At 42.4% G+C, this 27,971-nt stretch overlaps 2 protein-coding genes across 4 annotated transcripts in view; one reads left to right on the top strand and one right to left on the bottom strand.

Annotated features, from left to right (window-relative positions):
* The window catches only part of LOC115768454 (BTB/POZ domain-containing protein KCTD5), a 52,632-nt gene that overhangs the window by 11,401 nt on the left and 13,260 nt on the right, over positions 1-27,971 (bottom strand). Inside the window, exons 1-2 of one of the 2 annotated variants that reach the window (XM_030713017.1) lie at positions 11,448-11,467; positions 3,148-3,303 (exon numbers count right to left, since the gene is read on the bottom strand). The gene's annotated coding sequence lies outside the window, so the exon portion shown is untranslated. Of the gene's footprint in view, positions 1-3,147; positions 3,304-11,447; positions 11,468-27,971 lie in introns of those variants that run through there. The other variant, XM_030713018.1, reaches the window with a different exon arrangement.
* The window catches only part of LOC115768453 (glutamate receptor ionotropic, NMDA 2B), a 29,786-nt gene continuing 13,515 nt past the window's right edge, over positions 11,701-27,971 (top strand). For both annotated transcript variants that reach the window (XM_030713015.1, XM_030713014.1), the window contains exon 1: positions 11,701-12,355. In XM_030713015.1, the coding sequence (XP_030568875.1) occupies positions 11,728-12,355 (628 nt within the window). In that variant the 5' untranslated portion in view covers positions 11,701-11,727. The remainder of the gene's footprint in view (positions 12,356-27,971) is intronic.

The following is a 27,971-nucleotide window of genomic DNA, read 5'->3' as shown; positions in this document are numbered from 1 at the left end:
ATATCGATGAGATGGTTTTTTAAACAATTATCGGCAGTCAAAAGAGTTCGACTCTGTATATTTGGAATATGGCTTCTCGAATACCAAACGGAGGTCTAGAATATATCACACCTTGGATATCTTTCCCATTTTCCATACGATAAATCGATTAATATCGATTTTCGTCGATGATTTTGTAAAGATCAAAAAAGTTAGAGACTGCAAATTTGGAATATAGCTTCTCGAATATCAAACGCAGATTTCCTCACGCTCTGATACTTGCCCAAGGATTGGTTTAAGCAGGACACGCAGCACAAGACCAAAGACTTTGCCAATGGCTACAGGGTAGCTCACAGCCGGTCACTGGCGCTATTGTTGTATCGGGCTCGCTGGCGCTGTCAACGCCTGCAGCTGTGAAATGTGTTTGATCTGCATATTATGCGTTTGCACGCTTCTCGGCTTTGCCCGGGCTACCCAGCGTTGCCCGGACGCAGCTTATCACTCGGCACGTACATGTTCCGACATGACACGCGCCTGATGAGTGCGGGGAAGTGCGGCGTGGGGAAGGGGGGCCTGCCTTCATTTACTTTAGCCGCTGGCGGTAAAAGCCAAACGAATTACTGGATTTTTGCCGTTCGATTGTGAACTTGTCTCGATGTCTTTTCGTCTGCGCCGTTTCCTGCCTGCCTCCATCTACTTACAACTCCCCTCCGTTCGCTCTCCTATGATTTATGCCAAAATTCATGGCCCTGCCCCGCCCCGTCCCGCCCGGGCTAAGCTTCAAAATCGAGTCTCAGCCTTGTGAAGTGATTTTTTCGTGCCTCTGGATTTTATTGAGCTCTTCGCAAAATCTATTTGGCCCAAATCGCATATTAAACAGACTCTGTCATTGACAACAACTTTCTCAAGACTCTAATGGGCAGTATCCGACTAGGAGATACGCTCAGCCCAGCCTCGAGCTGGAGACCGAGGAAGAGAGAGGGGCAGTAGGGTCGGGAATGCCAAAAAATTTAAATACTTTTAACTGAATAAACTATTTGAGAGCCTGCACAACTCAAGGTAAATAAATCTCGCTCAAAATCGAAATTTATCGAAATGAGAATTATTAAAAAAAATTATCGACAAAAAAAAGATGAGATATAGACAAAAAAGGATACGCCCAATGTCCAGCTCTCGGAACAGTATGAGAGAATATATATACAGATATATATATAACAAGTAAGAGGCTCTAGGCGGGAGTTCCCGACTAGGGAATACCCTACACCCTCTTCTGCCAACACTAAGAGCGCGCTCGATTAAGCAATAATAAAAAATAAAATTAAATAAAATAAAATAAATTAATTAAATATCAGCACATTCACACAGCAGAGCTAATAATAGAATTCAAATAAAAAAAAATAGGAGAGTATACACTTTAAACGGACAGAAAGAAAAAAACTAGATCCACGCAGCTCTTCATCCTGATCAGATATACATATAGCATACTTAATGGGATCGAACATAATGTGGAGCTTCGCTAATTATCAATAAAATGACATTGAACAGGTGTTACCTGCTAAACACCTATATCTAGCCAGACAGACAAGTGCGATATCTCTGGCGCTCGGTCAAACGCGGCGTATACGTAATATCGCTGCAGTCGAGCGAGTGGGAAGGAAGCCTTGCTCGGCTTGCGCATTGTCGTCTAATTAATAAAATTAATTAACTTGTAAATGCATTAAATGACAGCATATGCTACCTGAATGGGCATTCGAGACGAACGCTGGACACGGGCTTCTGTTTGTTGCCGTTGTCAACATTAGTAAAAACGATATTTAATGGCCAGTCGACAATTGCGAGACGGCACCTTTACGGCATTATGTTGCCGCACAGATAATTATGCAAATTTCATGCCAACAAAAACCGAAAGCCAGCTACAAACTACACTGACTCCGACTCCGACTCCGACTCTGACTCCGACTCAGCCTGCGTCTCAGCCACATATTGAATTGAGCACAATTCAATGATGTGGAAAATTGCTTTAATCGACGGCCCAGCCGTTGCCCTCAAATAAAAAGCCAGTTGTTCCGGCCACACGCAGCCTGTTTACCAGAGTTGCCAGCTGCTAGCTCTCAACAAATTTAGCTGAATTTCATGACAATAGCCCCATTCGACAGAATATCGATATCGATTCTTATCGATTGCTTGGAAACGGAGTAAGTTATCGATTATCGGAAACAAACTCAATCTGCGCGGGAACTAGGAGCATCTACATCTAAAATTTCAAGTCTCTAGCTCTTATAGGTTCTGAGATCTTTGCGTTCATATATACGGACAGACGGACAGACGGACAGACAGACAGACAGACGGACATGGCTAGATCGACTCGGCTATTGGTGCTGATCAAGTATACTTTATGGGGTCGGAGATGCTTCCTTCTGCCTGTTACATACATTTGGATTTTGCACAAATACAATATACCCTTATACCCATTTTGAATGGGTTCAGGGTATAAATATAGCTTAATTTGAATGCCAAGAAACAAAAGCTAAATGCGCTAAAAACTGCAACTGCCCGCAGCTGAGAAGCACGAGCCGCATTTGACTAGAAAATCGCTAAATGGGCAGCACTGCCAACTTTCCCCAACCACCCTCTCCCTCAACCCGAGCAGAAAAACCAAATTTACAAAATACAAAAAGCCAACAATAAATGCTAGCTGGTATAACGCCCAAAAAATGTGTTTTAGGCGCTTCCAATTTCGCTTCAACTATGATGATGAGGATGCCGATGCCTGCTCTTAGTGTGTGTGTGTGTGGCTGTGTGTGGGCGTGAGTGTGTGTGGGTGGGTGTGTTTGTGTGTGCGTGAGTGCGCTTAGAAGATATGGGCATATTTTGTCGGCAATGACTATCATATCCTGCCTTCCAGCCAGCCTGCCAAGCAATCTGCGTAAGGCAAACAGAATGTGCTATGCACACACACACACACACACACACACACACACACACACACACACACACACACACACACACACACACACACACTTACTACTAACAGCCAGTTAGTACAGTTATAATTTTGAAGCAATTGCTGAGCGTATGTTTTGGCGCATTTCATGCGCGATTAGTAAGAACTTAAGGCATGTATTTATATTTAATAAGTATATATTACGAACAAAATTGTGTACTTACGTCGTGTCTTTATGATTTCCATGAAGCAGTTGAAGTAAGTTATAATTAAGTTAAATGAAGCATCGAATAGATTCAATCGCTTTTCGATCTCAAGCGGCAGCGCAGCCAACTTCGCTTCTAACACAAATGTTCCATTCCGTCGTTCCTTAATGTTTTCTATAAAAAAAAGTAAAAGTTATATTGTTATATTGTATAGATTCAATCGCTTTTCGATCTCAATCGGAAGCGCAACCAACTTCACGGCAAGTGAAAATGTGCCATTCCATCGTTCCTTAATGTTATCAATAATAAAGTTTAAGTAACTTAGAATTAGGTTAAAGGAAGCATGTATATCGAATAGATTCAATCGCTTTTTGATCTCTTTTGATGCATTCCATTGAAATAGCATCAATCGCCTTTTGATCTCAATCGGACAAATGTTCCATTCCATCGTTTCCAAAATTTATTGGGAAGTTATTAAGACTTTAAATGGAGCAAAAAGAATCTATATATTTTTGAGCTATATTGAATTGTATTACCGAAGGAGACAAGACCTTTAATTTGAGCAGCACATTGGGTATTTTGGCAGATAAAATACCCTAGCATTAACCCAATAAAATATACAATTCGGTTCGGCTGCGAAACTTCTTCAAAATCGAAGAAGTCGCTCGGAATTAACTGAGCTGCGAGTCGTGAGTGGGAGGGGGGGAGTCGTTGGGTGGAGGAAGGGGAGTTATGTTCGCTCTCTACTTCTCTCGCTCACTCACTCTGTCGCTCGCTCGCCCTCTCTCTACCCGACTCGCTGGCAGCATCTATCATAGACATGTCAACAGTCAGGCCTAATCGCTTGTCCCTGCCGCTGCTTGATCAAATTTCTGTGAAAGGACGCACTCGGGGGCCACGTTTTTGCAGGCAGTTTATGAAATTACCAAATTGGCCGCCAAGTTGGCAGCCCAAGTCCGAGACCTGAGCCTGGCCAAACGTGTTCGCGACCAAAAAACCGATGTCGCAGCTAAAAGCCACAACAGCCTCGACAATGCCGACGATGTTGCGCCCATGGGGCGCAGCCACAGCCAAGGGCTGTTCGGAAGGGGGGTTAAAAGGGGGCGTGTGTGCGCGCCTGTCAAGCCGTTCTCGCGTCCTGGCTTGATACCACAAAGGATTCAATTAAAAAAGTTTCAAAGGCAAAATGCGCATAATCAAAACAAATCAACACGTGGTTTTTCAGCCTTGCCAGAAAGCCAAACCGAAGCCGAAGCCGAACCGAAGCCGAGCCGATCCCAACGAAGCTCTGACCTCAGCGAGGGCAACGCAGCTCTGCAGCTCTGCTGTTTATTCTGACCTGCGCAGCATCCGCTCTCGCGCGCGCTCTTTTCCTCTCCCTCTCTCGTTCTCTCTCGCTTCCTCTTGCAGTGTCGGTCCTTGTATAGCCGCATTGGCTGCCAGTGCTGCCAGCCTGTTGCACAAGTGCAATCATTCGCCATATATATAACTCGTGTGTCGCCTCAGATTTACAGCTAGTTGGGCATATTATATGCGCACAATTATTTTTTATTTTATTTTGCATTTTATCAAATTTTTTTTAGTATATTTTTAAGGAGCTCTAGCTGTGAGGTCCTTCCATTTGTTATTTACGAAGATATAAACAGAAATCCATTGAAACTATCTGGCAACGTTAAAGCTGAGCTCGGCCTGTTGGGCAGCGCGACGGGTGGGGTCAGAGAGAGAGGGACAGAGAGAGAGAGAGAGAGCGAGAGAGCGTTCAAATGGGATTGGCACGTGGCTTTCGCGAGAGAGGCTAGCCCATAATACATATACGCAACGTTGAGGGCGTTTTTGCGTCTCTTTGGCGCACAGCAACCGTTACCAGATGCCCAAAAGCCTGCGCGCTCCTTTGACATTGACGAACGCAAGGAGGATGCTGCTATCCACCTCCGCACCCCCCGCGGCCTTTCGCAAGCCTTTGGCCAGCTGTAGAGAGTAGGGCATAGCGAGAGAGCGCGCAATGCCAAAAATCACACACAAATACAGCTAAACACACATACGCGTAATGCGTGAGAGCGCCTGTATGTGTGTGTAAAGTTACTGTAAATTTCGTAATCAGCATCAATTTTTGCTCTGCTGCCGCGGCTGCTGCTGAGGCTGCTGCTGGTAGTTACGGCTGTGCTGATGTCCCGGGTTGGCAGTGCCACATCGTTGCTCGTCGCATTCAGTCCGCATCGGCATCGGCAACGGCAACGGCAGCGTCGCATCTCGTCAGCGGGGCTAACACAAACGCGCGACGACGTTAACGGCAACCCAGACGTAGACCCACAGACCCACAGACCCACAGACCCGCAGACCTGCAGACCCAGACCGAGACCCAAATGTAAACGTTAACAAGCGACTAGACCTGAACGGAACGCAGAACCAAGCTAACCAAGTGACCCCACCCCAGACTGGGCGACTGCTGACTGCCGCACTGATATACCCGAGCAGTGTATTGTAACAGTTAATTGTAAACAGTAAATAAGTGAAACGTAAGCAAAACGAAAATAGAACAACAAATAAATAAAATAGCCCGCATTTAACACAAAAAAAAAAAAAATTAAAAAAAAAAAACCAAAAAAAAATCCAAAAAAAAGTTAGCGCAAATCCAGGCCACAAATTCAGCTCGCAAATATAAATACATATTAACGTAACTGTATGTCTGTGTGTGTGTGTGCGTGTGTGTGTGTGCGTGTTTGTGTGTGTGCGTGTGTCTGGCTGTGGCTGTACGTGTGTGCGCCGTTGTCGACGTTGACGCTGACGTTGACGTCGGCGTTGTGCGTGTCTTCGAATTTTTGGGTGTGGACTTGTTTCTTGTTTCATTTTCTGCTGCTGTTGTTGTGTGTTTCTCTTTGCTCGCTACCTTCTGCCCCCCCCCCCCCCCCCCGCCCCCTGCCCCCTGCTCGCTGCTCGCTGCGCGCTGCGCGCTGCCCGACAACAAAAAAGCCTAAGAGCAATAACAACAAAAATGGCTTCAAAGTGATCAAAGTGCATGACAAGTGCAGCTACAGCTGCTCTCAATTTTGTTCTTGTGTGTGTGTGTGTGTGTGTGTTTGTTTGTTTTTTTTTTTTGCTTTTACTTTGCTGTTGTTATACAAGTGAGTGTTGGCTTGGGATTGTCCCAAAAATGCATAAATTAAATTGCTCTGGAACACGCCTCCCACCGCACCCCGCCCCCGGCGACCAGGCCTACGTGCTGTTCTTTAAGTTAAGTGTCGCCTGAAAGTATGCAAGCCTTTTTGTTTAATGGTGCTTTCTCAAGGCTTATCAATCATGCCGTATCAAACAGTGTGACCAGAGTCGCCACATCTTTTTTTAAATCATTTTTTTTCAAGTGCAGCCGATTTAAAGTGTCAACGTGCAAAGGTAAAGATCAGAGAAGGCGCGCACTGCTAGCCACGCCTACAATTTAAGACGCCTCAAATTTGTTTCAATTGCAGCTGCAGATTTTGTCACGCACACACACACACAGACACACACTCACACACATGCGTAATGTTAAAGCAAAGCGGAACAAAGTTAAGACAAACAATAAAAGGGAAACAACAAAAAAAAAAACGCTGCGTTATCAACTGAATTAATTGCGTATGCCTGTAATTGTCTGTGTGTGTGTGTGTGTGTGTGCGTGTGTGAGTGTGCCCAAAATGTACAACAGACAGCTGCTCCTTTGACGCTTTTTGTTGCTGCTGCTGCTGCTGCTGCTGCTGCTAACGAATCGCGCATCATCAACGTCAAAAAGATAACACGCCCCATTTTTCTCGGCTGGCAGTTTTTGTTTTTGTTTTTGTTTGCCTCCTTTTTTTTTTTTGCTGTGCCTTTCCTTGCGCTGGCTTCTGACACGTCGACGACAACAACAACAAAATGGCGAAAGTGGCAAAATGGCCAAAAACTAATAAGCAGCAACAACAACAACAACTACAACGACAACGACAACAATCAGAATAATGGGACAGCAACAATAAGCGGAATATTCGTAACAAGACGCACGCTGACAGCGGTCGACACACTGTCGATTTACGACTACAGAAGGTGAAGGACACTGTGTGGGAGGGGGGGCATGACAATGGCTGCTGGTAAGGCTGCACAAATTGAAAGCAAAAGTTGGCCCACATCACGAGCCGAACAACAGCAACAACTGCACCAACCTTTCTGCCTACTGATAGCGCTAGTGGGCGTGGCCGGCTCTGCATCAAGTAAATAGAAAAACTGTCAAAGGCGCGCTAACCCCTTTTTTTTTTCTTTTCATGTATATGTGTACGGCTGTGCGTGTGTGTGTGTGTGTGTGTGTGTGTGTGTGTGAGTCGAGAAGCTGTCGCCGAGAATTGTCCTGAGTCGGGGCGTAGTAAAAGTCATAAAACTGGCAACGAAAGCAACGCCAAAGGACAGTTGATAATGATAAAACTGCTGCGGGAGCAGCCGAGACACAACTATGGCCACTAAAATCGCAGCAGTGGGGACACTCGACTAGGCAATACCCTGCACTAAATGTTAATAGAGAAGCTGTCGCTTGTAACTGTAGATAAACTGTATTTGCCTTAAAGGATCACATTATCATGAGTGCAGGGTATGCACATATTCATTAGTTAGTCAGAATACTCGACTAGACAATAGCTCGCAGTAAACGTGAGCTATTAATTTAATAGTTTCAACAGTCAATATCGTACAGATTCCGAAAGTATATTGTTTAATATTGCCCAAAACCATAAGGAGTTAAACGGGAAATACCAGGCTAATGCATGATCTTAGTGTTTTTTGACTCAAAGACCCTAGTAGCCAGACCTTTCCGAAAATTCGTGATAATAAATACACAATTACTAATAACATTAATCCTTACAATAATAATGATATTCATATTAATAATAACAGAAATAAAAATAAATGCAGTATTGCTAATAACAATAACAAATAATTATAATAATCTCTATAATAATAATAACTGAATATATATATCTGATAATGGCATTAATGCTAATGACATTCGAAACAATCATAAATACAGTATGACTAATGGATAATTGCCATTAGTCATACTAATAATAATAATAATAATAATAATAATAATAATAATTATAATTATAATGATGTTCACATTTATAATAATAGAATAATAATAAATACGGTAATACTAATAACAATTATAAATAATATTAATAGTAATCATAATAATTATAATGGCATTCCTAATAACAACAGTTGTAAGCTCAAGAGGTCTGTCGCATGACATTCCATGCACGATTCTAATATGGGGACCACTTAAATTTCTCGCAGTTTTAATTTGGCAGCGTCCACTGTACAAAATGAAATTCCATATCCAGCCAAAAGCGATGTGAATTCATTCCACGTCCGATGAACGGGACACTTAAACTACATGGAACCAAGACAAACGGGAGGGGGGCAGCAGGTACTACACATGGTTATAGTGCGGGATTAGGAGACGGGCAAAAGGGGCCGTATTATGCCGCAAAGCAGCCGGCGAACGTAGTCTGGAGACCGGAGAAACAGGAGCTCGGAGGCCAATGGCGGCTTTTATTTGGTTTTCATAAGATACAATTTATTGCTGCCTTGTCATGAACGTACATATAGATGAGTATATCGTATAAATACGTACGTTGTGTGTTATAAATTCCTCTTTTGTCGCTGTCTGTGTGCGTGTGCGTGTTTATAACATAGGCTCAGACGCTGCCATAGACATAGACAGCAACAAAAAATAAGATATAGGCGAATAAAAGGCACGCCATTTTATAGCCAGCGTGTGTGTGTGTGTGTGTGTGTTGGCATGTGTGTGTGTCTATGGGATAGCTGTGACCTTCTGTGTCTTTGGCTATTGCGGCAACCGATGCAGCTGTTGTTGTTGCTGCTGCTTTTGTTGCGGCTTAAAAAGACGAACCCGCAAAAGTAATCACTGCTTTGTCCCGCTACATTGGGTCAACAACAAGGCACACACACACAGGCAGTTATATGCAGACGTTTGGCTGCTTATCGACAGCAACTAAGTGGGGAAAAAAACAGTGTTTAAGGCAGTGCCAGTCACTCAAAACGCCCAACAAATTGGTGGGGGCCAAAGCTGCCAGCCGACAGTCAGCAAGCCTTAGTATCAGCAGCATCCAATACCAGTTGCCAGCTAACAGTTCCAGTGTCAACAGCAACGCCCTCAGCTTTAGCTGCAACCCGAACAAACACGAGTGAAGGCGACAGCCAGCAAGGCCGACAGCCGCCACAACGGCACAATGTGCTGACGTAGAAAGGTTGGCAAAACACTAACCAAACGCCCAACGCCCAATCACCTCGACCCACTAGGCCCCACTAGGTCCCACTACGCCCCACAACCTATGGCAGCAGCCAAAACTAAGCAGCAGCGGCTACGCCCAAGCAAAAGATAAATAACTTAAGGCACCTAGCAATATTTTGAGAGCATCAATGTCAATAGCGCTTACAACAATATTCATGAAAATGAAAATCATAATGATGATAGTAACAAGAATAAAAATAATGACAATGACAATGATAATGATAATGATAATGATAATGATAATGATAATGATAATGATAATGATAATGATAATGATAATGATAATGATAATGATAATGATAATGATAATGATAATGATAATGATAATGATAATGATAATGATAATGATAATGATAATGATAATGATAATGATAATGATAATGATAATGATAATGATAATGATAATGATAATGATAATGATAATGATAATGATAATGATAATGATAATGATAATGATAATGATAATGATAATGATAATGATAATGATAATGATAATGATAATGATAATGATAATGATAATGATAATGATAATGATAATGATAATGATAATGATAATGATAATGATAATGATAATGATAATGATAATGATAATGATAATGATAATGAGGCTAATGCTAATGCTAATGCTACTACTTAGTCTTAGGGTAACCCTAGTTTGAATAATGGTCAAAGCTAACGCTAATGCTACTTAGGCTAGACTAACCCTAATTCCAATGATGGTCTAGGCTAATGCCAACACTACTGTTTAGGTGAAGGCTAACTCTAATCTATCAATGCTAATGCAAATGCTAATGAAAATGAATAGAAGCGGAATAATACGCATAAGTATGTAGAATGTTGAAACCAACAACCGGCAAATTGAAAGCCAGAGGTCAGTCGCATGCCACGTTCACAATAATTGCAATCGTGCCACGCTGCACGCTTCAGCTGTAAATCAAGGACAGCCAACAGGGACAAGAAACGCTGTGCGGGTGGGGCAAAAAAAGAAAACAGAAAAAAAAAAGAAAATTAAACAAACTTTGCCAAAGTCAAAGCGACACACTAAAGCTCTCACCTGACACAATTTATTAGCAGCAGCCGCTGTGCGTAGATTTACATATTTCTGTATACACTTACATGCATACATATATTCAGCGTAAATTGAATTAATCTCTGAGCTCATTTTGCTCCAGCTAAGCTGCCGCAACAGCAGTAACAACAACGACAACAAGTGCCACCTGTGTAACGCCCATAAATAGAAACACTTCACAGTGGGCCAAGCGGGCGGCCAATGCCATCAGTGCTAGCAACAACAGCAACAGCAACAACAACAGCAACAGTTGCAGCTGTCAATTGGCCAGGCTGTTGCTGCCATTCAACAACAAGCAACAAATTAAGGACGGAAACGGAAGGCGTCAAGTCGTTACAGCTGTTGTTGCTGCTGCTGTTGCCCAGCGGCAACTTTATGAACATGTGTGTGTGTGTGTGTGACTTTTACCTATTCGTGTTTAAAATTAGCAATGCATAATAAAGCCGGTAATAAATGCAATAAATTAAACGACGGCAACAGCTCTAGAACTAGTGCTAATGCCAATGCTAATATTAATACGAATGCTAATACGAATTATACTGCTAACGCTACTGTTTAGGCTAAGGCTAACCCTAATTCGAATAATGGTCAAGCTAACGCTAATACGAATGCTAATGCTAATGCCAACACTACTGTTTAGGCGAAGGCTAACTCTAATCTATCAATGCTAATGCAAATGCTAATGATGACGCCATCCGGAAACGGAAGGCGTCAAGTCATTACAAATGTTGCTGTTGTTGCCCAGCGGCAACTTTATGAACATGTGTGTGTGTGTGTGACTTTTACATGTTCGTGTTAAAAATTAGCAATGCATAATGGAGGCAGTAATTGCAATAAGTTAAACGACGGCCACAACTCTAGAACTTTTTATAGATATGCAACTGTTGATGAACCCAATCCATCCACAAAAAAAAAATTAATGAAAGAAAAACATACCTCTAAAAAGCAGAAAGCAGATAATCAGCTACTGGCAATGAAACCCAAATGAGCTAAAAATCGACAGCAGCAACATCAACAAAATCGACAGCAACAGCAGCGAATATTTAAATTAAATTAACTATAATTATTGCGGCTGGGGCGAAACGAAAGCAGAGCGGATCAATTGGTCTAGGTGATGGTCGAATTAATGCGACATGCTGTGCAGCAGCAGCAGCAGCAACAGTCGCACTGGCAGCAGCAGGACGCCAGCAACAGCAACAGCAATATTAACAGGCAGATGAACTGGAGAAAATGGCAGCTGAGGCGTGGCAATAGCAAAACAAAAGTAAAGCTGAAATGTAGAAGGACAACAGCAACATTAGCTGCCAGGCCGACTGAAGGCAGCAAAAAGCGTGATTCCAAAATTTCAGCAACAACAGCAGCAGCAACAACAGCAGCAACGGGAAATGTTGCTGACAATTGCAATATGGATGGAGCATTGGATATTGCCGCAACTGACGACAACAACAGCAACACTGCCAACAGCAACAGAGTTTACAATAGCAATATAAGAAGAAGTTTCACAGCAGCAACAACAGCGCGAGCCGCAAGCAGAAAGTCGACGAAAATGTGGCTATTGTTGCCAATTTTGCTAATTTATGCATGTCCAGGCAGCGAGGCGCTGCGGCTCACCAATGGCGGCAACAGCCTCAGCAAGGGCGTCGGTGCCAATAAGGAGCAGCTGAATATCGGACTGATTGCGCCGCACACGAACTTTGGGAAGCGCGAGTATTTGCGTAGCATTAACAATGCGGTCACCGGGCTAACAAAGACACGGGGAGCCAAGCTCACCTTCCTTAAGGACTACTCGTTCGAGCAGAAGAATATCCATTTCGATATGATGTCCTTGACGCCGAGTCCAACCGGTAAGTGTTGCCCATCTATGTTAACTCACTGTTAGTTAAACCTTTTCTTGTATTCGTCCGGTTGGTTCCTGGAATCAGCGGGTGGCAACCGCCCAGATAGGCGTTCTAATGCGCCAACACGACACAATTTTAATTAAGATTCGTCCTGGCGGCTCTGACACCCCGTGTCCATATGGACAATGGGGTATATCAAGTTATTTAAATGTAATTTCTGGCATATAGCACGCAAATTATGTTTAATACCTTGACGTTTGTGTTTTTTATTGATTTACAGTGCCCGCGTTTTGAGCAAAAAAAACTTCAAAACTCGACAATCAATCAGTCACACATTTAGTCAGTTAGTCAGTCGTGCACTCAGTCAATCAGTGGGAGAGTCAGTCAATCGCTCAGTCGATCAGTTATCACTCAATCAGTCGGTCCGTCAGTTGGTCAGTCAGTCAAGCCAGTCAGTCGATCAATCAGTTAGGCAGTCAATCAGACAGTCAATCAGTTAGGCTGCCAATCAGTCGGGCAGTCACTCAGTTAGGCAATCAATCAGTCAGACAGTTAATCAGTCAGGCAGTCAATCGTTTAGGCAGTCTATCTGCCAGGCAGTCAATAAGTTAGGCAATCAATCACTGGGCTAGTCAATCAGCCAAGCATTCAATCGGTCGAGCAGTCAATCGGTCAGACAGTCGATCAGCTAGGCAATCAATCAGTCATTCAGGCAATCAATTATATGCATATTTCGCAGCTGAATGCAGGGTATCTACTAGTCGGGGCACTCTTACCTGTGCAACTTGGTTGACTTGAGAACATAAGCTCAGGTACATGGAACCTTGTTTTAGTTGACCAAGGCTGTGCAAACCCTTTCCCCACCTTCCCCCCCGCCCTCACCTTACCATCCTCTGGTATTTAGAAACTAAAAGCTAAGATGAAAACGGACTAAGAATATCTAGAGTAAAGCCATGTAGTGGGCGTGTCTGTTGGGCGTGGCTTTGCACACACACACACATACACACACATACACAGTGAAGGAGCACAAATATACCTACATAATCACACACACAGACACACACATGCGGCATATATATTTATATACATGTGTGTTTATACCGTAATATCCATTTAAAAACTTTGCTAATTAAATGAGAGCGCAATTCAGGGTCGCATAAATCCAATTCTCCGTTTAATGTGCATGTGTGTGTGTGTGTGTGTGCAATACATGTACATAGATGTGTATGCATGTATGTGTTGATATATATATATATAAGTGTGTGTGCATGTACATTCATCCGTAAAAAATGAATCTTGTTATGCCCGCTGACAAGTATAAAGACTGATTGGGTGTGCGTGGGTGTGGCTGTGTATATATATATATATATATATATATATATATATATATATATATATATATATACATATGTGTGTGTGTGTGTGTATATATATATATGTGTGTGTGTGTGTGTGTGGGTGTGGCTGTGTGTTTATTTTACTCAATATTTCCTAGTCTAACGCAGTCGAATGGCCGAATCCAATGATTATTGACAATTTTATTATAGCCCCAACTTATTGAATATGTGAAAAGGGGTAGCATGATTTTGTGCAAGTGTTTGTAACAGGCATAAGATACATTTTCTTGATAGGGACAGCGAGCTAAGTCATGCCTGTCCGACCGTCCGTGTGAACGTGCCGAAATGCTAGAGCTTCAATTCTCGTATGCCTTATGCAAAATGATTTTATTTCATTTTTCTCAGCTCCACCAAAATTGCATAATTTCAACAAATATCGATTTTCAGACGAGATACAACAACAAACTAATTATAGATTCTAAATGTGTCATCAATTATTTCCACCCAAAATTGAAAAAGTCTCCAAAGTCTTACACACACAATTTGTTGCCAAATTTATGAGCTGAAAACTGCATAATGATCGGCCTACAAATACCGAAGTTAATTAGAAACTGGAAGATGTAGCAAGGCTGAATTAATTAAAGTAGAGGGAGGGAAACTAGAATGTTTCATCAGGGCAGCTCAGCACCTGGTTTTAGGGTATCTCGACGTCGTGCAGGCCAGTTGAGAGCACTCGAACTTGTTTCTTGCCGTTGAATAAATTGATAAAACAAACTCGGAGCAGCGGCGGAAATGCAAACAAACGAAATTTACATGATGTTTAATGTTTATTATTGGATGGCCATGGGCATAGACTGGAGTTGGGCCTGGAACTGGGCCAGAGACTTGCTTGAGCCGGAACCGGAGTCGGACCTAGAGCCTGAGCCTGGCATGTGGGTACGCAAATTACAACACATAACAAATGTCTGACGACTGATTGTCTGCTCTGTCTATATGTCTATGTGTGTGTCTATGCCAGTTGGGAATTTATAATGGTTTTCTATTCTACAGCACGCACAAGCTCGCATATATTTCTAACAATAGGCGCACATGCGAGCTAGTCGGCCTGATTTGAATTTCAGGCCCTGGCACTTACTTTGGTTCCACTGATTGCTTATATCTTGTTTGTGCGCAATTGAAAACTGAGCGTTTTGTACCCAAATCAAATCTTAACAAAAAAAAAAAATAAACGAGAAAGAAGGGCACGCTGAAGATTTAATACCCTTGCAGAGCCAACCTTTTCATAATGCTCATAATGCTTTGCCTGTATCCAAGTAGCACACAACAACTTAATTTTCGACCGATTGTTGTTATTATAAAAATATATATAGACATCCGATCCAGCCGAATCCGACATATGTACTGCGTGCTGCTTTACAACTGAGAGACTAGCTCGTATAAAAACAGACAGACGGACGGACTGGCGGGCTCGAAAATGTCTCCGTTACACATTTTACGACAAAAATAGAATACCCTTTGCAAGGGTACAAAGGGAAAAACATTTGCCGATTTTCGTTTGGTTCATTTGAAAAGAAATTGTGCAATAATTGTATGGAAATTGAATTCGATTCCAGACCCAGCCAAAAACACTTCCCAATTCCCAAATGTTTATGGCGCTGGCAGCGCCTTTGTTCAGCATTTTGACGTGCCGACTCAGTGGGGCATTCGATTGAGGCTCAGCTTGATCCCGGATACAAAAAGTGTCATTGACTTGGCCCGAGACCAAACAAACAATGCAACAGCTTCGATCTGGCTGGCACAATACACTGAGAGAAACGAGAGGGTAGCAACTGAAAGATAACCGCAGGCCAGGTGGCTTTTCAACATTCTAATTTTGATCTGTGCACAATGCGATAGGTCTTATCATCTTTAAACCGAACAAACATGATTGTTAAAAATTCACATACCAATTGCACTTAACATTTTGGAGAACAAAACGTAGCAGACTTTCCATCCTGGTCATATTTTCATTAAATATGACGATTATTCCAGGGTCTGTGCCATTCTGAAGGCCATCAACATTAGGTCCAACCCAGACACGTTGCAAGCCACATTGGGTCCCAGCCAGGGCCTCTTGGCCGCAGTTGAGTATAAAATTGTATTGTTTTGACCTCGGCCAGACACAACAAACGATAATGGACTACTATCAGAGCCCTTATTCAGCACAGAGCCGTGCACACACGTCCTTTCAACCGGCTCTGGCAACAGGAAGGAAACGCGATAAACTTTGATTGCCCGATTATCGAGTTAGGCTCATTTGCGGCCTGGCAGCAAGCCGGGGCCGAGCCGATGATATGAGTTCCAAGTATTTGTTGTACTTAATTCGAGGAGCCATGTTTGAGTATGTTTTTCATGCGGCATTCGCTGGTTAACCGACAAAAAATTGTTTGTCATGTACAATGGGTCGTATGATTAACATGTGGCATCAATTATGTTACCACTACGACTCGACCACGATGTGCCAAGTTAAGTTGATTCGGCTTTTTATTTTGACCTTGCGTGTTCTAGCTACGGCCTATATCTATATCTGAGACATAATCGATAATAACTTTGCCATATCCTCACCAAACTCACCAATTATAGTCTGTTTTCACTATGCTCAAAGAATGTTAATTTACAAGCTTCACATTCTGCGATTCCATTAGCAAGTGTCCGTTGTCGGTAACATGTGAATGGCAAAATTAGCGCCTTTGTTAAATGTTAAAAACTTCGGTTTTAGTGAAGAAATGTTGATGTGGAATTTAGCTATTACTCGGGATGAATACCAACATTTTCTGATAATGGGAAAAAATGTGTGGCAAACGTACAGGCAACATATTTCACATTCGGATTAAGGCTAACAGTTCTCCTCAAAACCCTAAGTCCAATGTCTATAAGAGTATTTAATTTTCGGTTTTGTTAACGTTGGATTTAGCTTCTTTTTTTTTGATGCCAACATTGGCAACATTCGCAACATTTCTCCCAATATTTCCGAATGGCAAATGGCAAATTATGGATACGACAATTTACACTTTGAGGCGGTTAACCCAATAACAGCTGCGGCAACCGTTTGGGGCACGTTGTCCAATGCAAATTGCCAACAGACTTTGCCGCATGTCACACATGCAAATGCCCGTGTGTGTGTGTGCTGCACTGGACTCATTGTTGCTATCAATAAATGATTGAATGCCGCAAATCGCCAACCTGGCCCAGCTTCTTCTGGCTTTGCACTCTGCCAAATGATAAGTATTTCAGTTTTTTCTTTTGTCCAAGCGTCAGCTCATTTATCACTCATCCATTGTGTGCCCCCCTCAATGGTACTCAAAAAGAAATTGTTCACAGACGGACAGATGGATGGACCCGCCGACCACTATTTTTAGGCATTACCAGCTCGATGGGGGGGCGCTGCTCTATATATGTATAAGCACACAGGTGCAGCTAGGAGCAGGAGGAGCCCTGCATAATTACTCGCCCAGTTATCAATTGGCTGGGAAAGGGAATTGCACTTGCCTGCCACCACAACCAGGCACACTCACCTTGTTAGCCCTGTTTACACATTGTCTACATGCGGCATTACAAATAGCCAAGCCCCGTGCCGCACTGTCCACTCGTGCGCTCGTTGACCGCATGAGCCCACAATAACGGGGTGAACAATGGGATGCGATCAAAGTGCACATTAATATGCCATTGAAGCATGTTTCTGTCGTTAAGCGCCGGGCGCACACCTGTTAGTGCCGACGCCAATGGCATCGATGCTTAGGTCCTTGTCGATGCCATCAACTCCCCAAGTTGCGGGTCGGGCGAATACTTGAAAAGCGTGCTTAAATCAGCAGAAAGAAACCTCTCGCCCAGCGTGCCCGACAACGTGATACCCTTGCAAAGCTATCAAGCCTTCTGCTCATTAAAGCACACTCTTATAGCCCTACTCCACTGTCAACATTTTTTACATTTTCTGCGAATGTAACATGTGAAATATGTCGCCTGTTTGTAATTCCCAAATGAAACCACATTTTTCACAAATGTGCAAAAAAATGTTGATAATTGCCCCAAAAAAGCTTTTTATTTTTTATTGAAAGAAGATATATTGACCAAGATAGGGACAAAGCCTTATGAGCATTGTGAAAAGTTTGGGTCTGCAAGGGTATTAGATAGCCTTTCTTTCTCTTTTTTGTTTTAAATCGGACTTTAAGGTCCGATCCGTATAAACATCCAAATTAATGCGCTCAAACAAACGGTCCAAACGGACCAGCTCAGCTCGAAGTAAATATAATCAAGCATATAGATATGCTTAACTAAAAGTACTATTGGTCTAGTCGAGCGTGCCCGACTAGCAGATACCCTAAAACACATTGATTTTTTTTGTGTTAGAGGTTTTCTTTAATTACTTCTGCGATTATTGAGCCATCGTCAGTCCCATTAATCATGAGGAACAAGTGAGCTTCGCTTGATTAGTTGCCTGTAGCTTAAAAATGGTTGCAGATTTGGAGGCGGGCAGGAATAGTCCATAAATGGATGTCAGACTGGCAATTGTGAATGAGATTTAATATTGCCAACTTAAGCGTGTATATTGTATATGTATATGTCGAACTACTTACATTGAAAGTAGGTTGCTGTTCATACATTTTTATGATCAACAATTCGAGGCAGTGCAATGGGGTGTATGTGGCTCGGGCTCGAGTTCCATTTGCGCAACTAGTCGAGTGACTTGTTTATTGAAACTTGGCGAGTGTGGAGTGAGAGAGTCGAGCCGAGGCAGCGAATAGCGAAGTGAGAAATTCACAAAGCTTGAAAGCCGCAAAATACGTGGCCCATGGCATAGTCCTTGTGCAGTTGCAGACTGACAACAGACAATGGCATCCATTCAACTTGTGCCTTGTTTGCGGTGCAAAAGCCAGCGGGTGGCCTCCGGCAGCCAAATGGCAACAAGACCGAAACAAATGGCCAGAGAGCAGTGGGGCGAGAGTGAACCACAGCCAAAGCCAGTCAAATGAAAAAGTATGGCCGTGCCCCGGCCAGGACCGACACCGAAGTCAAACCGAACAGGAAAACGCAGAATAACCCAATGCAGCCAGACAGAGACAGAAAGAAATCAAGATGTAGATAGGGAACTGAGATAAAGTAGGTTGCTTGGGCATGCTTCGCATAAATACTTGTAGACGTGCACCAAGCCAAGTCCACCTAATTGGGCCGCAAGGATGCTTACAGTCAGTTTCAGGTCAACTGATGCTGCCCTCCCACTGGGCCGGGCCACGCCAGGCCCTGCCTCAGTACCAGCACCCAGACCCACTCCAACCCCAATCCTATTCCTGGCCGCATCAAGACTTTTGAACTTGGACTCTTTTACGCATTGCTTCAACTTTGTATACCCTGAACCCATGGCCAAAAAGGCTGTAATGGCTTTTAAGCATAACTCAAACATAAGAGCTTGGCTTCTCGATCCGATTGAAAAGAAAAAAAAACCCTTTTAAAACTTAAATCCCGACGCCTTGCTATTGTGCAAGCCTCGCTGAAAATGTAATAAATATCGGATTATGAGCACCGAAGTTAATCAAGAATGCTTTTTTCACATATATAAAGTGTGGGATTATGGGCGGAAGGGTATTCCTTAGTCGGGCTGAGCTAGCTCACTTGTTATTCACACATAATGCTCCGGCTGCGAGCTGGGTTTGTTCTGGTCCTGGCACTTGGAAAAACTGGAAAAAGCAGCAACAACAATCTGGCCGAGGCCCTGGCCTGCGGTTGCCTCGGCCTCGGCCTCGGCCTCAGCCGACCGAAGCTGAGCTGAGCTGAGCTGAGCTGGCAAGCCGTTTGCTTGTCGGTTTTAGGTTACGGGTTATAGCTAAGGTTTTGGTTTAGGTTTCGGTTTGTTGACAGCCTGTCCGCGTGTGTGTGTGTGTGTGTGTGAGGCTGCGGCATGCGGCAGGGCAGCAGTTGCAGCTGTCGCCAGCAGCCCGTGCTTCAAATCGGTTTCTCTTTGAACCAGTCTATTGCTTCATTATATACACCAAACTGCTATTGATGCATTTTTTCCCCGGATGGAACAAGTAAAAGGCTCTAGTCGGGAGTTTCCGACTAGGGAATACCCAGAATCCGCTTCTAACAGCCCAAAATACAATACAATACAATACGATCTTGATGAAATTTTGAACAGTTAGTCATATTGTGCTATAGTATATATATGTTTATAAGCTCAAAGAAACAAAGGGTGACCTACCAAATTCAAAGTCTCCAGCTGCAGCTGCAGATTTTGAGATGCTTGCGTTTATACATGCGGACAGACGGACATGGTTAGCTCGACTCGGCTATTGATGCTGATTAATAATATATGTATATTATGGGATCGAAGATGCTTTCTTCTGCCTGTTACATGCATTTGCACAAATACATTATACCCTTTGTATACATTTTTAATGGGTTCAGGGTATAAGCAGAGCTCCTACTGCCCCTCAAGCCCTCAACACCCTCTCGCTTGACGAGTGCAGCCGCAGTCCAAGCAGAGCTGTTTATGCTTTGCCGCTCTGCGGGCCAAACAGTTCAGCTCGAGACTGGGCAGCAGCTAAACCCTCCGGGGCCAACCGCTGCTAATGGCCAAAGCCTATGCCAGCCAGACGGTCGTCCCTTTGGTTGGGGCACGGCAAGCAGCTGCGGTCATTCCGGATAGCACGCGATTTGCATTGCCCGTAAGTGCTCCGGCATTTACCATTTACCACTCAGTGGTCTTCACATCTTCGCACATACCTGAACGTCTCTCGCACAGCACAATTGTGTCTATGCTGGGGCAGCCATCCATCTGCTAAGATAAAAACGTCCTGACAGACTATTCAGTCAGCTGCAGAGACCACTGAGTGGTAAATGCCGGAGCCGCACACAACAGTTAAAGCTAAATGGGATATTTGACCCGCAAGTGATTAAAATTTCTATGAAGAACATTTAAAAATACCTGCATAAATTCATGTAATTGTCTGGCTAAGACCCTTAAACTAACATGCGAGAGGTCGCCGGTTCAATTGCAGCTGTAAAGTTTTGATTTTTTCTAGTTAATCAATTTCACAACAAGAAAATAATGAGAAGATTGGGAAAATTGTATAATTTCCCTGTGCCACTTTTATACGTGCAAAGCCAGGGTATTAAATCTTCGGCGTGCCTTCTTTCTCGTTAATAGATTCAAACAGAAGGTATATGGTGTGTGGGTAGACGCGAAGTGCATATATTTCAGAGACTATGCATATTTTAGAAATTGGTGCGAATCACACGAACAATGGCGTTTACACTTGCATAATTTCTGCTATTATACTTGTAAAATACAACACAGCGAAAGTTGAAAGGGATGAGCGAAAGTGCGAATCATTTACCTGCACTAAGAAACTGCACGCGGGTGGAAAACTGGGTAGCTATGTTTCCCGACTGACTGACTGATTGACTGACTGACTGATTGATTGACTGACTGACTGACTGACTGACTGACTGACTGACTGACGGACTGACTGTATAACTGACTGATAATAGAAACGTGCTAGTGAAACATATATTTATATAAAACTACAAAATGGAAAACACATTGAAGAAAACATCACGGATCTCATAAAGCATAAATATTAGAGAAACGAGTAAGAGGTTCTAGTCGGCAGCTCCCGACTAGGGGTTACCCTGAACCCTCTTCTTCCAAAATCAAATGCATATATATATATTCTATTTTAGAAGCTATATGTCATGTTTGGTGACTCTAGCTCTTATTATTTACCAAAATTGCCCAAAAAACAGGATATCGACATCGATTTTTATCGATTGCTTGGAAACGGAGTAAGTTATCGATTATCGGAAACAAGCTCGATCTGCGCAGGCACTAGGAGCACCTATTTCAAGTCTCTAGCTCTTTTAGGTTCTGAGGTCCTTGCGTTCATACATACGGATAGACGGACAGACAGACGGGCTTGGCTAGATCGACTCGGCTATTGGTGCTGATCAAGAATATATATACTTTATGCGGTCGGAGATGCTTCCTTCAACCTGTTACATACATTTGGATTTTGCACAAATACAATATACCCTTATACCCATTTTTAATGGGTTCAGGGTATTAAAATAAATCAACAACAAAATTCCTTGTATTAAAACTAGCTTGATATGTAATGAATTTGCTTGTCTTCTTTTTTATCAGCTAGTTAATGTATATTTGATTCAGCGTAATATGGGATATGGGATTGAGGTTAGGTGTAAAAGATTGTTTAAAATTAAATGAAAACTTTTGCAGTATTATAAAATATTAACCCAATCAAGCTGTAAGAGCTGGACCTGTCCTCACATTGTAGTTTCTGCTAATGACCCCTGAAAACTTTTGCTGAGCTCAAGTCCCAAGCGTGTTTGTGTGAATCGTGTAAATCCTTATCTCTGCCCGATATGTAATTTATAATGTATTGAACTATTAATTTGGATGCCATTAAAGTAACGAGCAGTGCTACAAAAGCAACCCTAAGCGGGAAATCGATGGATTTTATCGCCTCGCTTTGTCAGCCAGCCAGAGGGAGAAGGAGCTGCTACTCCTCCTCCTCCTCCTGCTCAAGGCGTCTGCATCAGCTAAAATGAATCAGCTGTAATTTGACTTAGCTAGCACAAAAAAAAAAACATGTCGCGAGTGCCCGACTAGGGGATACCCACTTATTATTTATATTACATTCCCTTAGCCCCATTGTACGCACAGTAGACTTCGGTGCTTATAGTCCGATCTTAATGAAACTTTCAGAGATTCAATATGGCATGCAAGAGTGTATATAAGCCATCTTACATCTATCGATATTTATCGATAGTATAACAATGAAGGATATATCGAGAAAAGTTCGTTTTGCTTATAGGAAAATATACATATGAAATTTCAAGTCTCTTTCTAGATCAACCCATATTTGTAATCTTATATCTATCGATACTTATCGAACGTATTTCAATGAAGGATATATCGAAAGCAGTTCGTTTTGCTTTTAGGAAAATATTCGAATTTCTGAGACTAACCGATGAACAAGTCTAGATTAACTCTGAAATGTATACCTTATAAGCCCATTATACCTCATTAAGCAATTTTTCATGGGTTTTCATGGGTATCAGAAAGTTTCCATTGTCGCACCGAAGTTTTGACACTCTGCCAAGACGAGCAAGGCAATATTAAAAAAAAATGCACTTTCTCGTATGGCTTGGAATGCCGTTTGACTGAAAAGGCTGCTAACTTTTAATTCTAGGAAACAACAAAGCTATTCTAAGCATATTAAAAATGCATTTGTGCGAGTGTCACTTTCTAGGGGTGTGTGTGTGTGTGCGCGCGAATGTGAGCGTGAGTGTGCGTCTCTGTGTGTGTGTGTGTTTGAGTTGTGTGTCGGCTAAACATTTCACGTGTTAAACTCATCTGACAACAGCAAAAGGAGGAAAACCAAAAAATCATCTCAACAACACTTTGATATTCGATAAAAGGCATAAGCGGGGACTATGTGTGAGTGTGTGTGTGAGACTGAGTGTCTGTGAGTGTGTGTGAGTGAGTGTGAGTGAGTGTGTGTGCTTGTAGCACAAAATCCGAGTGGCAAATGGGGCGTCGTCAGCCATGTCCCTATCCTCGTCTTCGCCATCGTCGTCGTCCTCGTGGCTGGTTACTGTGGCTATCATTGTGTGTGTATGTGTCTGTATTTGTGTGCATGTCAGTGTGTCAGTCTGTGTGTGTGTGTGTGTGTGTGTGTGTGTGTGTGCGTTACAGCTGACCATGTGACGTCAACATCAATCTATAAAATATGCGCCAAGTTTAACGCCAACGAAAGTTAACTTTAGTTTGCCTTCATTTATACATTTTTATTTTTTTGCTGCTGCATGCCACGCCCATGTCATATACTCATTAATTTGTATTTGTATGTGTGTGTGTGTGCGTGTGTGCATGTGGTTTGTGTCTAGATTATATTTATGTGCTCGATAGGGAAACAGCGCGAAAAGCCGTCACTCATATGTTCATGCCGTGTGTCAGCTCAGCTTCTAATGGCGATTTGTGGATTAGATGCAGATGACTTTGTATTAGTGTGTGTGTGTGTGTGTGTGTGTGTGTGTGTGTAACACCATGCAGCGCTCTGCTACAGTGAAAACTCGCTCGAGCGCCACTTGAGCAATTTTTATCGGCACAAAAGAATTGTCCGTATACCTGTTCTGTATACCCTATAACGAATTTTGCGAGGGAGCCACCATATTTATACCCTGAACCCATTAAAAATGGGTAAAAAGGGTATATTGTATTTGTGCGAAAGCCAACTGTATGTATCAGGTTGAAGGAAGCATCTCCGACCCCATAAAGTATATATATTCTTGATCAGCATCAATAGCCGAGGCGATCTAGCCATGTTCGTCTGTCTGTCTGTCCGTCCGTCCGTCTGCCCGTCTATCCGTATGTATGAACGCAAGGACCTCAGAACCTAAAAGAGCTAGAGACTTGAAATAGGTGGTCCAAGTGCCTGCGCAGATCGAGTTTGTTTCCGATAATCGATAACTCACTCCGTTTTCAAGCAATCGATAAAAATCGATGTCGATATCCTGTTTTTTGGGCAATTTTGGTAATAATAAGAGCTACAGTCACCAAACATGACATATAGCTTCTAAAATAGAATATATATATGCATTTGATGTTGGAAGAAGAGGGTTCAGGGTAACCCCTAGTCGGAAGCTCCCGACTAGAACCTCTTACTTGTTTCAATGTGGATTTCTTAATTAAGAACAGTTTAGAAAGTTCTTACATAATTTTTGTACATAATTTGAATTATATATTATTTTTTAACATAAACTGTCGTTTTATATTCGAATATGCTCGCACAAGCTGAGCGTTCGTTTTGGCGAGTTTTCACTGTATTTGGTTGGGCATACGCGACGTATACGCGATACATGCAGCCGCATTCGTTGGCAATTAAACCACTTTGAAGTGGAATTGCAGGCGGCGTGCATGTCACACACACACACACACACACATACACACACACACACACATACACACACACACATATACACAAACACAAACACACACAAATACAAATACAAAGACAGAGACACGATAAACAACGGATGACTCTTGACTAATTGTGTTTTATGGCACTTGACACTAGCCTGTCCCCGTTCCCGTCCCAACCCTCCTCTATCCGCACGCAATTTGGCACGTTTGGCACTCCTCCTCCTCCTCATGCTCATACTCATCCTCCAAATCTGTTCAGCATTGGACCCACGTTCCAGCATAATGCGTGTATAAAAATATTATTTTGCTTTTATGTAGCTGCAGGCTTTTTGGACATTTTACCACTTCGAATAGCTTACCGAAGAATTGTGTCGTAAACTGTGACAAGTCGCACACAAACACACACACACACACACACACACACATACATACGCCTAGTGTGTGATCTACGGTCTACAAATCGAAATGTCCGTGAGGAATCGTGGCAAACCAAAATGAATACCAAATTGTACTGAGCGCTCTGCTCTGCCTCTGCCTCTGCTGCCTCTTCTGCTTCTTCTTTTGTGCCTGTAGCCTGATTGTCAGCGCGGCTTCCGTTTCCCGCTGCCTGCCAATATGAAGCTTAATGCAAAAAGTTTGCCCGCCGAAAGGACGAGAGCCCCACACACATGGCCAGCAGGAGGTGTTTATACGCTATACCCCTTAAAAAAGATTGCAAAGGGGTATCCAAATTTTTCAGACAGAAAGAAGCATCTCCTAATCAAAAAAAAAAAAACGTGTGTACTCTTAAGCAACTTAAAAATTTAAATATATATTCGCCCATTTTCGAAATCTCATCCCAACTTCATAGGTGTTTAAAGGATCAACTCAAAGATTGGGACCACGTAGAGTTAAAGCAATCAATCAGTTATATACAGAAAAGATGTATAAAAGGCAGATTGATGGGCATAGCTGGGTGCAGAGTATCTTCTAGTCGGGCACGCCCGACCAGAGACCTCTTGGTTGTTTTCTAGCAACAGCAGCCAAGCGGAGAGCCAAACACTTGGCAACTCCTGCCATTGTTGCCCAACTCTTGATAACTTGCGATAAAAATGAAGGCAATTGAATGATGCTTAAATGAAATTAATGGATGTTATAATAAGTTGACAGACTTGCCAGTTTGCCCAGTGTCTGTGTGTGTGTGTGTGTCTTTGCTTAAATGGGTTTCCTTGACGCGCCGGCTGCTGTCAAGTGTGTGCGTGTGTGTGTGTGTTTGTGTGTGTGCCTAAGCCTAAGCTTGCCTTCAAGTTAGGACTGCACAGTAAAAGAAGAAGTAAATTCTAATTTCGTGCTTTAGCGTTGTAAATTTAAAGCCTAATTGAATTTAATTTAATTGTATCTTAAATTTGGTTAAACATTTGAAAACAACTATGAGGCTCTAGCCGGCAGCTCCCAACTAGGGCATACCCTGAACCCTCTTCTACCAGCACAGAATACAATACAATTGCAATGCTGTTGACAGAGTTGAATAAATACGTGTCTGTGTGTCATATATACAGACTTTCATGCTAACATGTTAAGCAAACAATAACTTCATGAATAAGTCTTAGCCGATCTGGATGAAAGTTTAAACAGTAGATTCTATTGTGCTATGGACAATTGCAATAAAATTGCGGCTTCAAATAACTATCATGGCAATAGCTATTATATATACTATTCAGGAAGCTACTTGTCAAATTTTGTGACTCTAGCTCTTATAACATACGAGAATTGATCAAAAGACAGGATTTCGATATCGATCGAATTATCGATTACTTGGAAACGAAGTAAGTTATCGATTATCGGAAACAAACACGTACTGCGCGGGCACCATGCGGACCTACATTCCAAATTCCAAGTCTCTAGCTCTTATAGGTTCTGAGATCCTTGTTTTCATACATACGGACAGACGGAAGGACGGACAGACAGACAGACAGACATGGCTAGATCGACTCGGCTTATGATTGTACATTTAAAGCTTAGTTTAATTAAATTTAATTAATTTTTAAATTTGGCTAAGCATTTGAAAATTTTCAACACCAAATAGTAGATCTCCCTCTCCCTCTCCCTCTCCCTCTCCCGCTCCCTCTCTCTCTCTCTCTACTAAAGCTCGAACTTTTTCTTTTATTCTTTAATTCATGTGAGAAGTTTAGTTGCCTTCGACCACGAGAAGCCCAGTGGTTGCCCGGTTCTCGATAGCATTTATAGCAAAGTTGTTTAATTATTTATTTCTGGCAGGCATTAACCGGCTTTGCCTGGGCTTAGTTGTTCGCTTCAGATTTTAAATATTACTTTGCCAGCGGTGGAACATTTGAAACTCTACCCTTGAAGTCTGTGTGAAAAACTTTTCAAATGAGCTCGCAACAAGAATCTGTGCAAATAAATCTGAAGCTGTCTGAATGCAACCCAAAGTAATTTAATACAACAATTTTGCGCACATTTTCTGCTGACCTTGGGCGCTGATTTAACAAAAGTCGCTAATTTCTTGAAAAAGAAAAAAGTTAGCAGCCAATCGGATTTCAATTGAATTTTGGCCGCCAATTATAAAATTTCCACCAGCTAGACATAAGCATCTGCCTGGGCTAGAGTCTACAAAAGTTGTTTATATATATTCAAATTCTCCGTCTAAGACGGAGTTTCGAAAATGTTTACCGTTCAATGGAAGAAATCGTTGTTAACAGTTTATATTTAAAACAAATCTTGTCGGGAGCTCCCGACTAGGGCATACCCTGAACCCTCTTCTTCCAACATCAAATGCATATATATATATTCTATTTTAGAAGCTATATGTCATGTTTGGTGACTCTAGCTCTTATTATTTACCAAAATTGCCCAAAAAACAGGATATCGACATCGATTTTTATCGATTGCTTGGAAACGGAGTAAGTTATCGATTATCGAAAACAAACTCGATCTGCGCAGGCACTAGGAGCACCTACATCTAAAATTGCAAGTCTCTAGCTCTTATAGGTTCTGATATCCTTGCGCTCATATATACGGACACACGGTCAGACGGACATGGCTAGATCGCCTCGACTATTGGTGCTGATCAAGAATATATATACTTAATGGGGTCGGAGATGCTTCCTTCTGCCTGTTACATACATTTGCATTCTGCACAAATAGAATATACCCTTTTTACCCATTTTCAATGGGTTCAGGGTACAAAAATGAGCAGACAACGTAGAAATATACGTGTACTTTATCATAAGCCCGGCAGGTAGCCGGTTCAATTCCAGCAGCAAGCAGGGAGAATGCTTAGACGAACTGAAAACAACGCAGTAATATA

Source organism: Drosophila novamexicana, unplaced genomic scaffold (genome assembly GCF_003285875.2).
Source record: "Drosophila novamexicana strain 15010-1031.04,08,12 unplaced genomic scaffold, DnovRS2.1 tig00001783-arrow-arrow-pilon, whole genome shotgun sequence".
In the NCBI taxonomy this organism is placed as follows: Eukaryota; Metazoa; Arthropoda; class Insecta; order Diptera; family Drosophilidae; genus Drosophila; species Drosophila novamexicana.
This window is presented reverse-complemented; position numbering and strand designations above follow the sequence as displayed.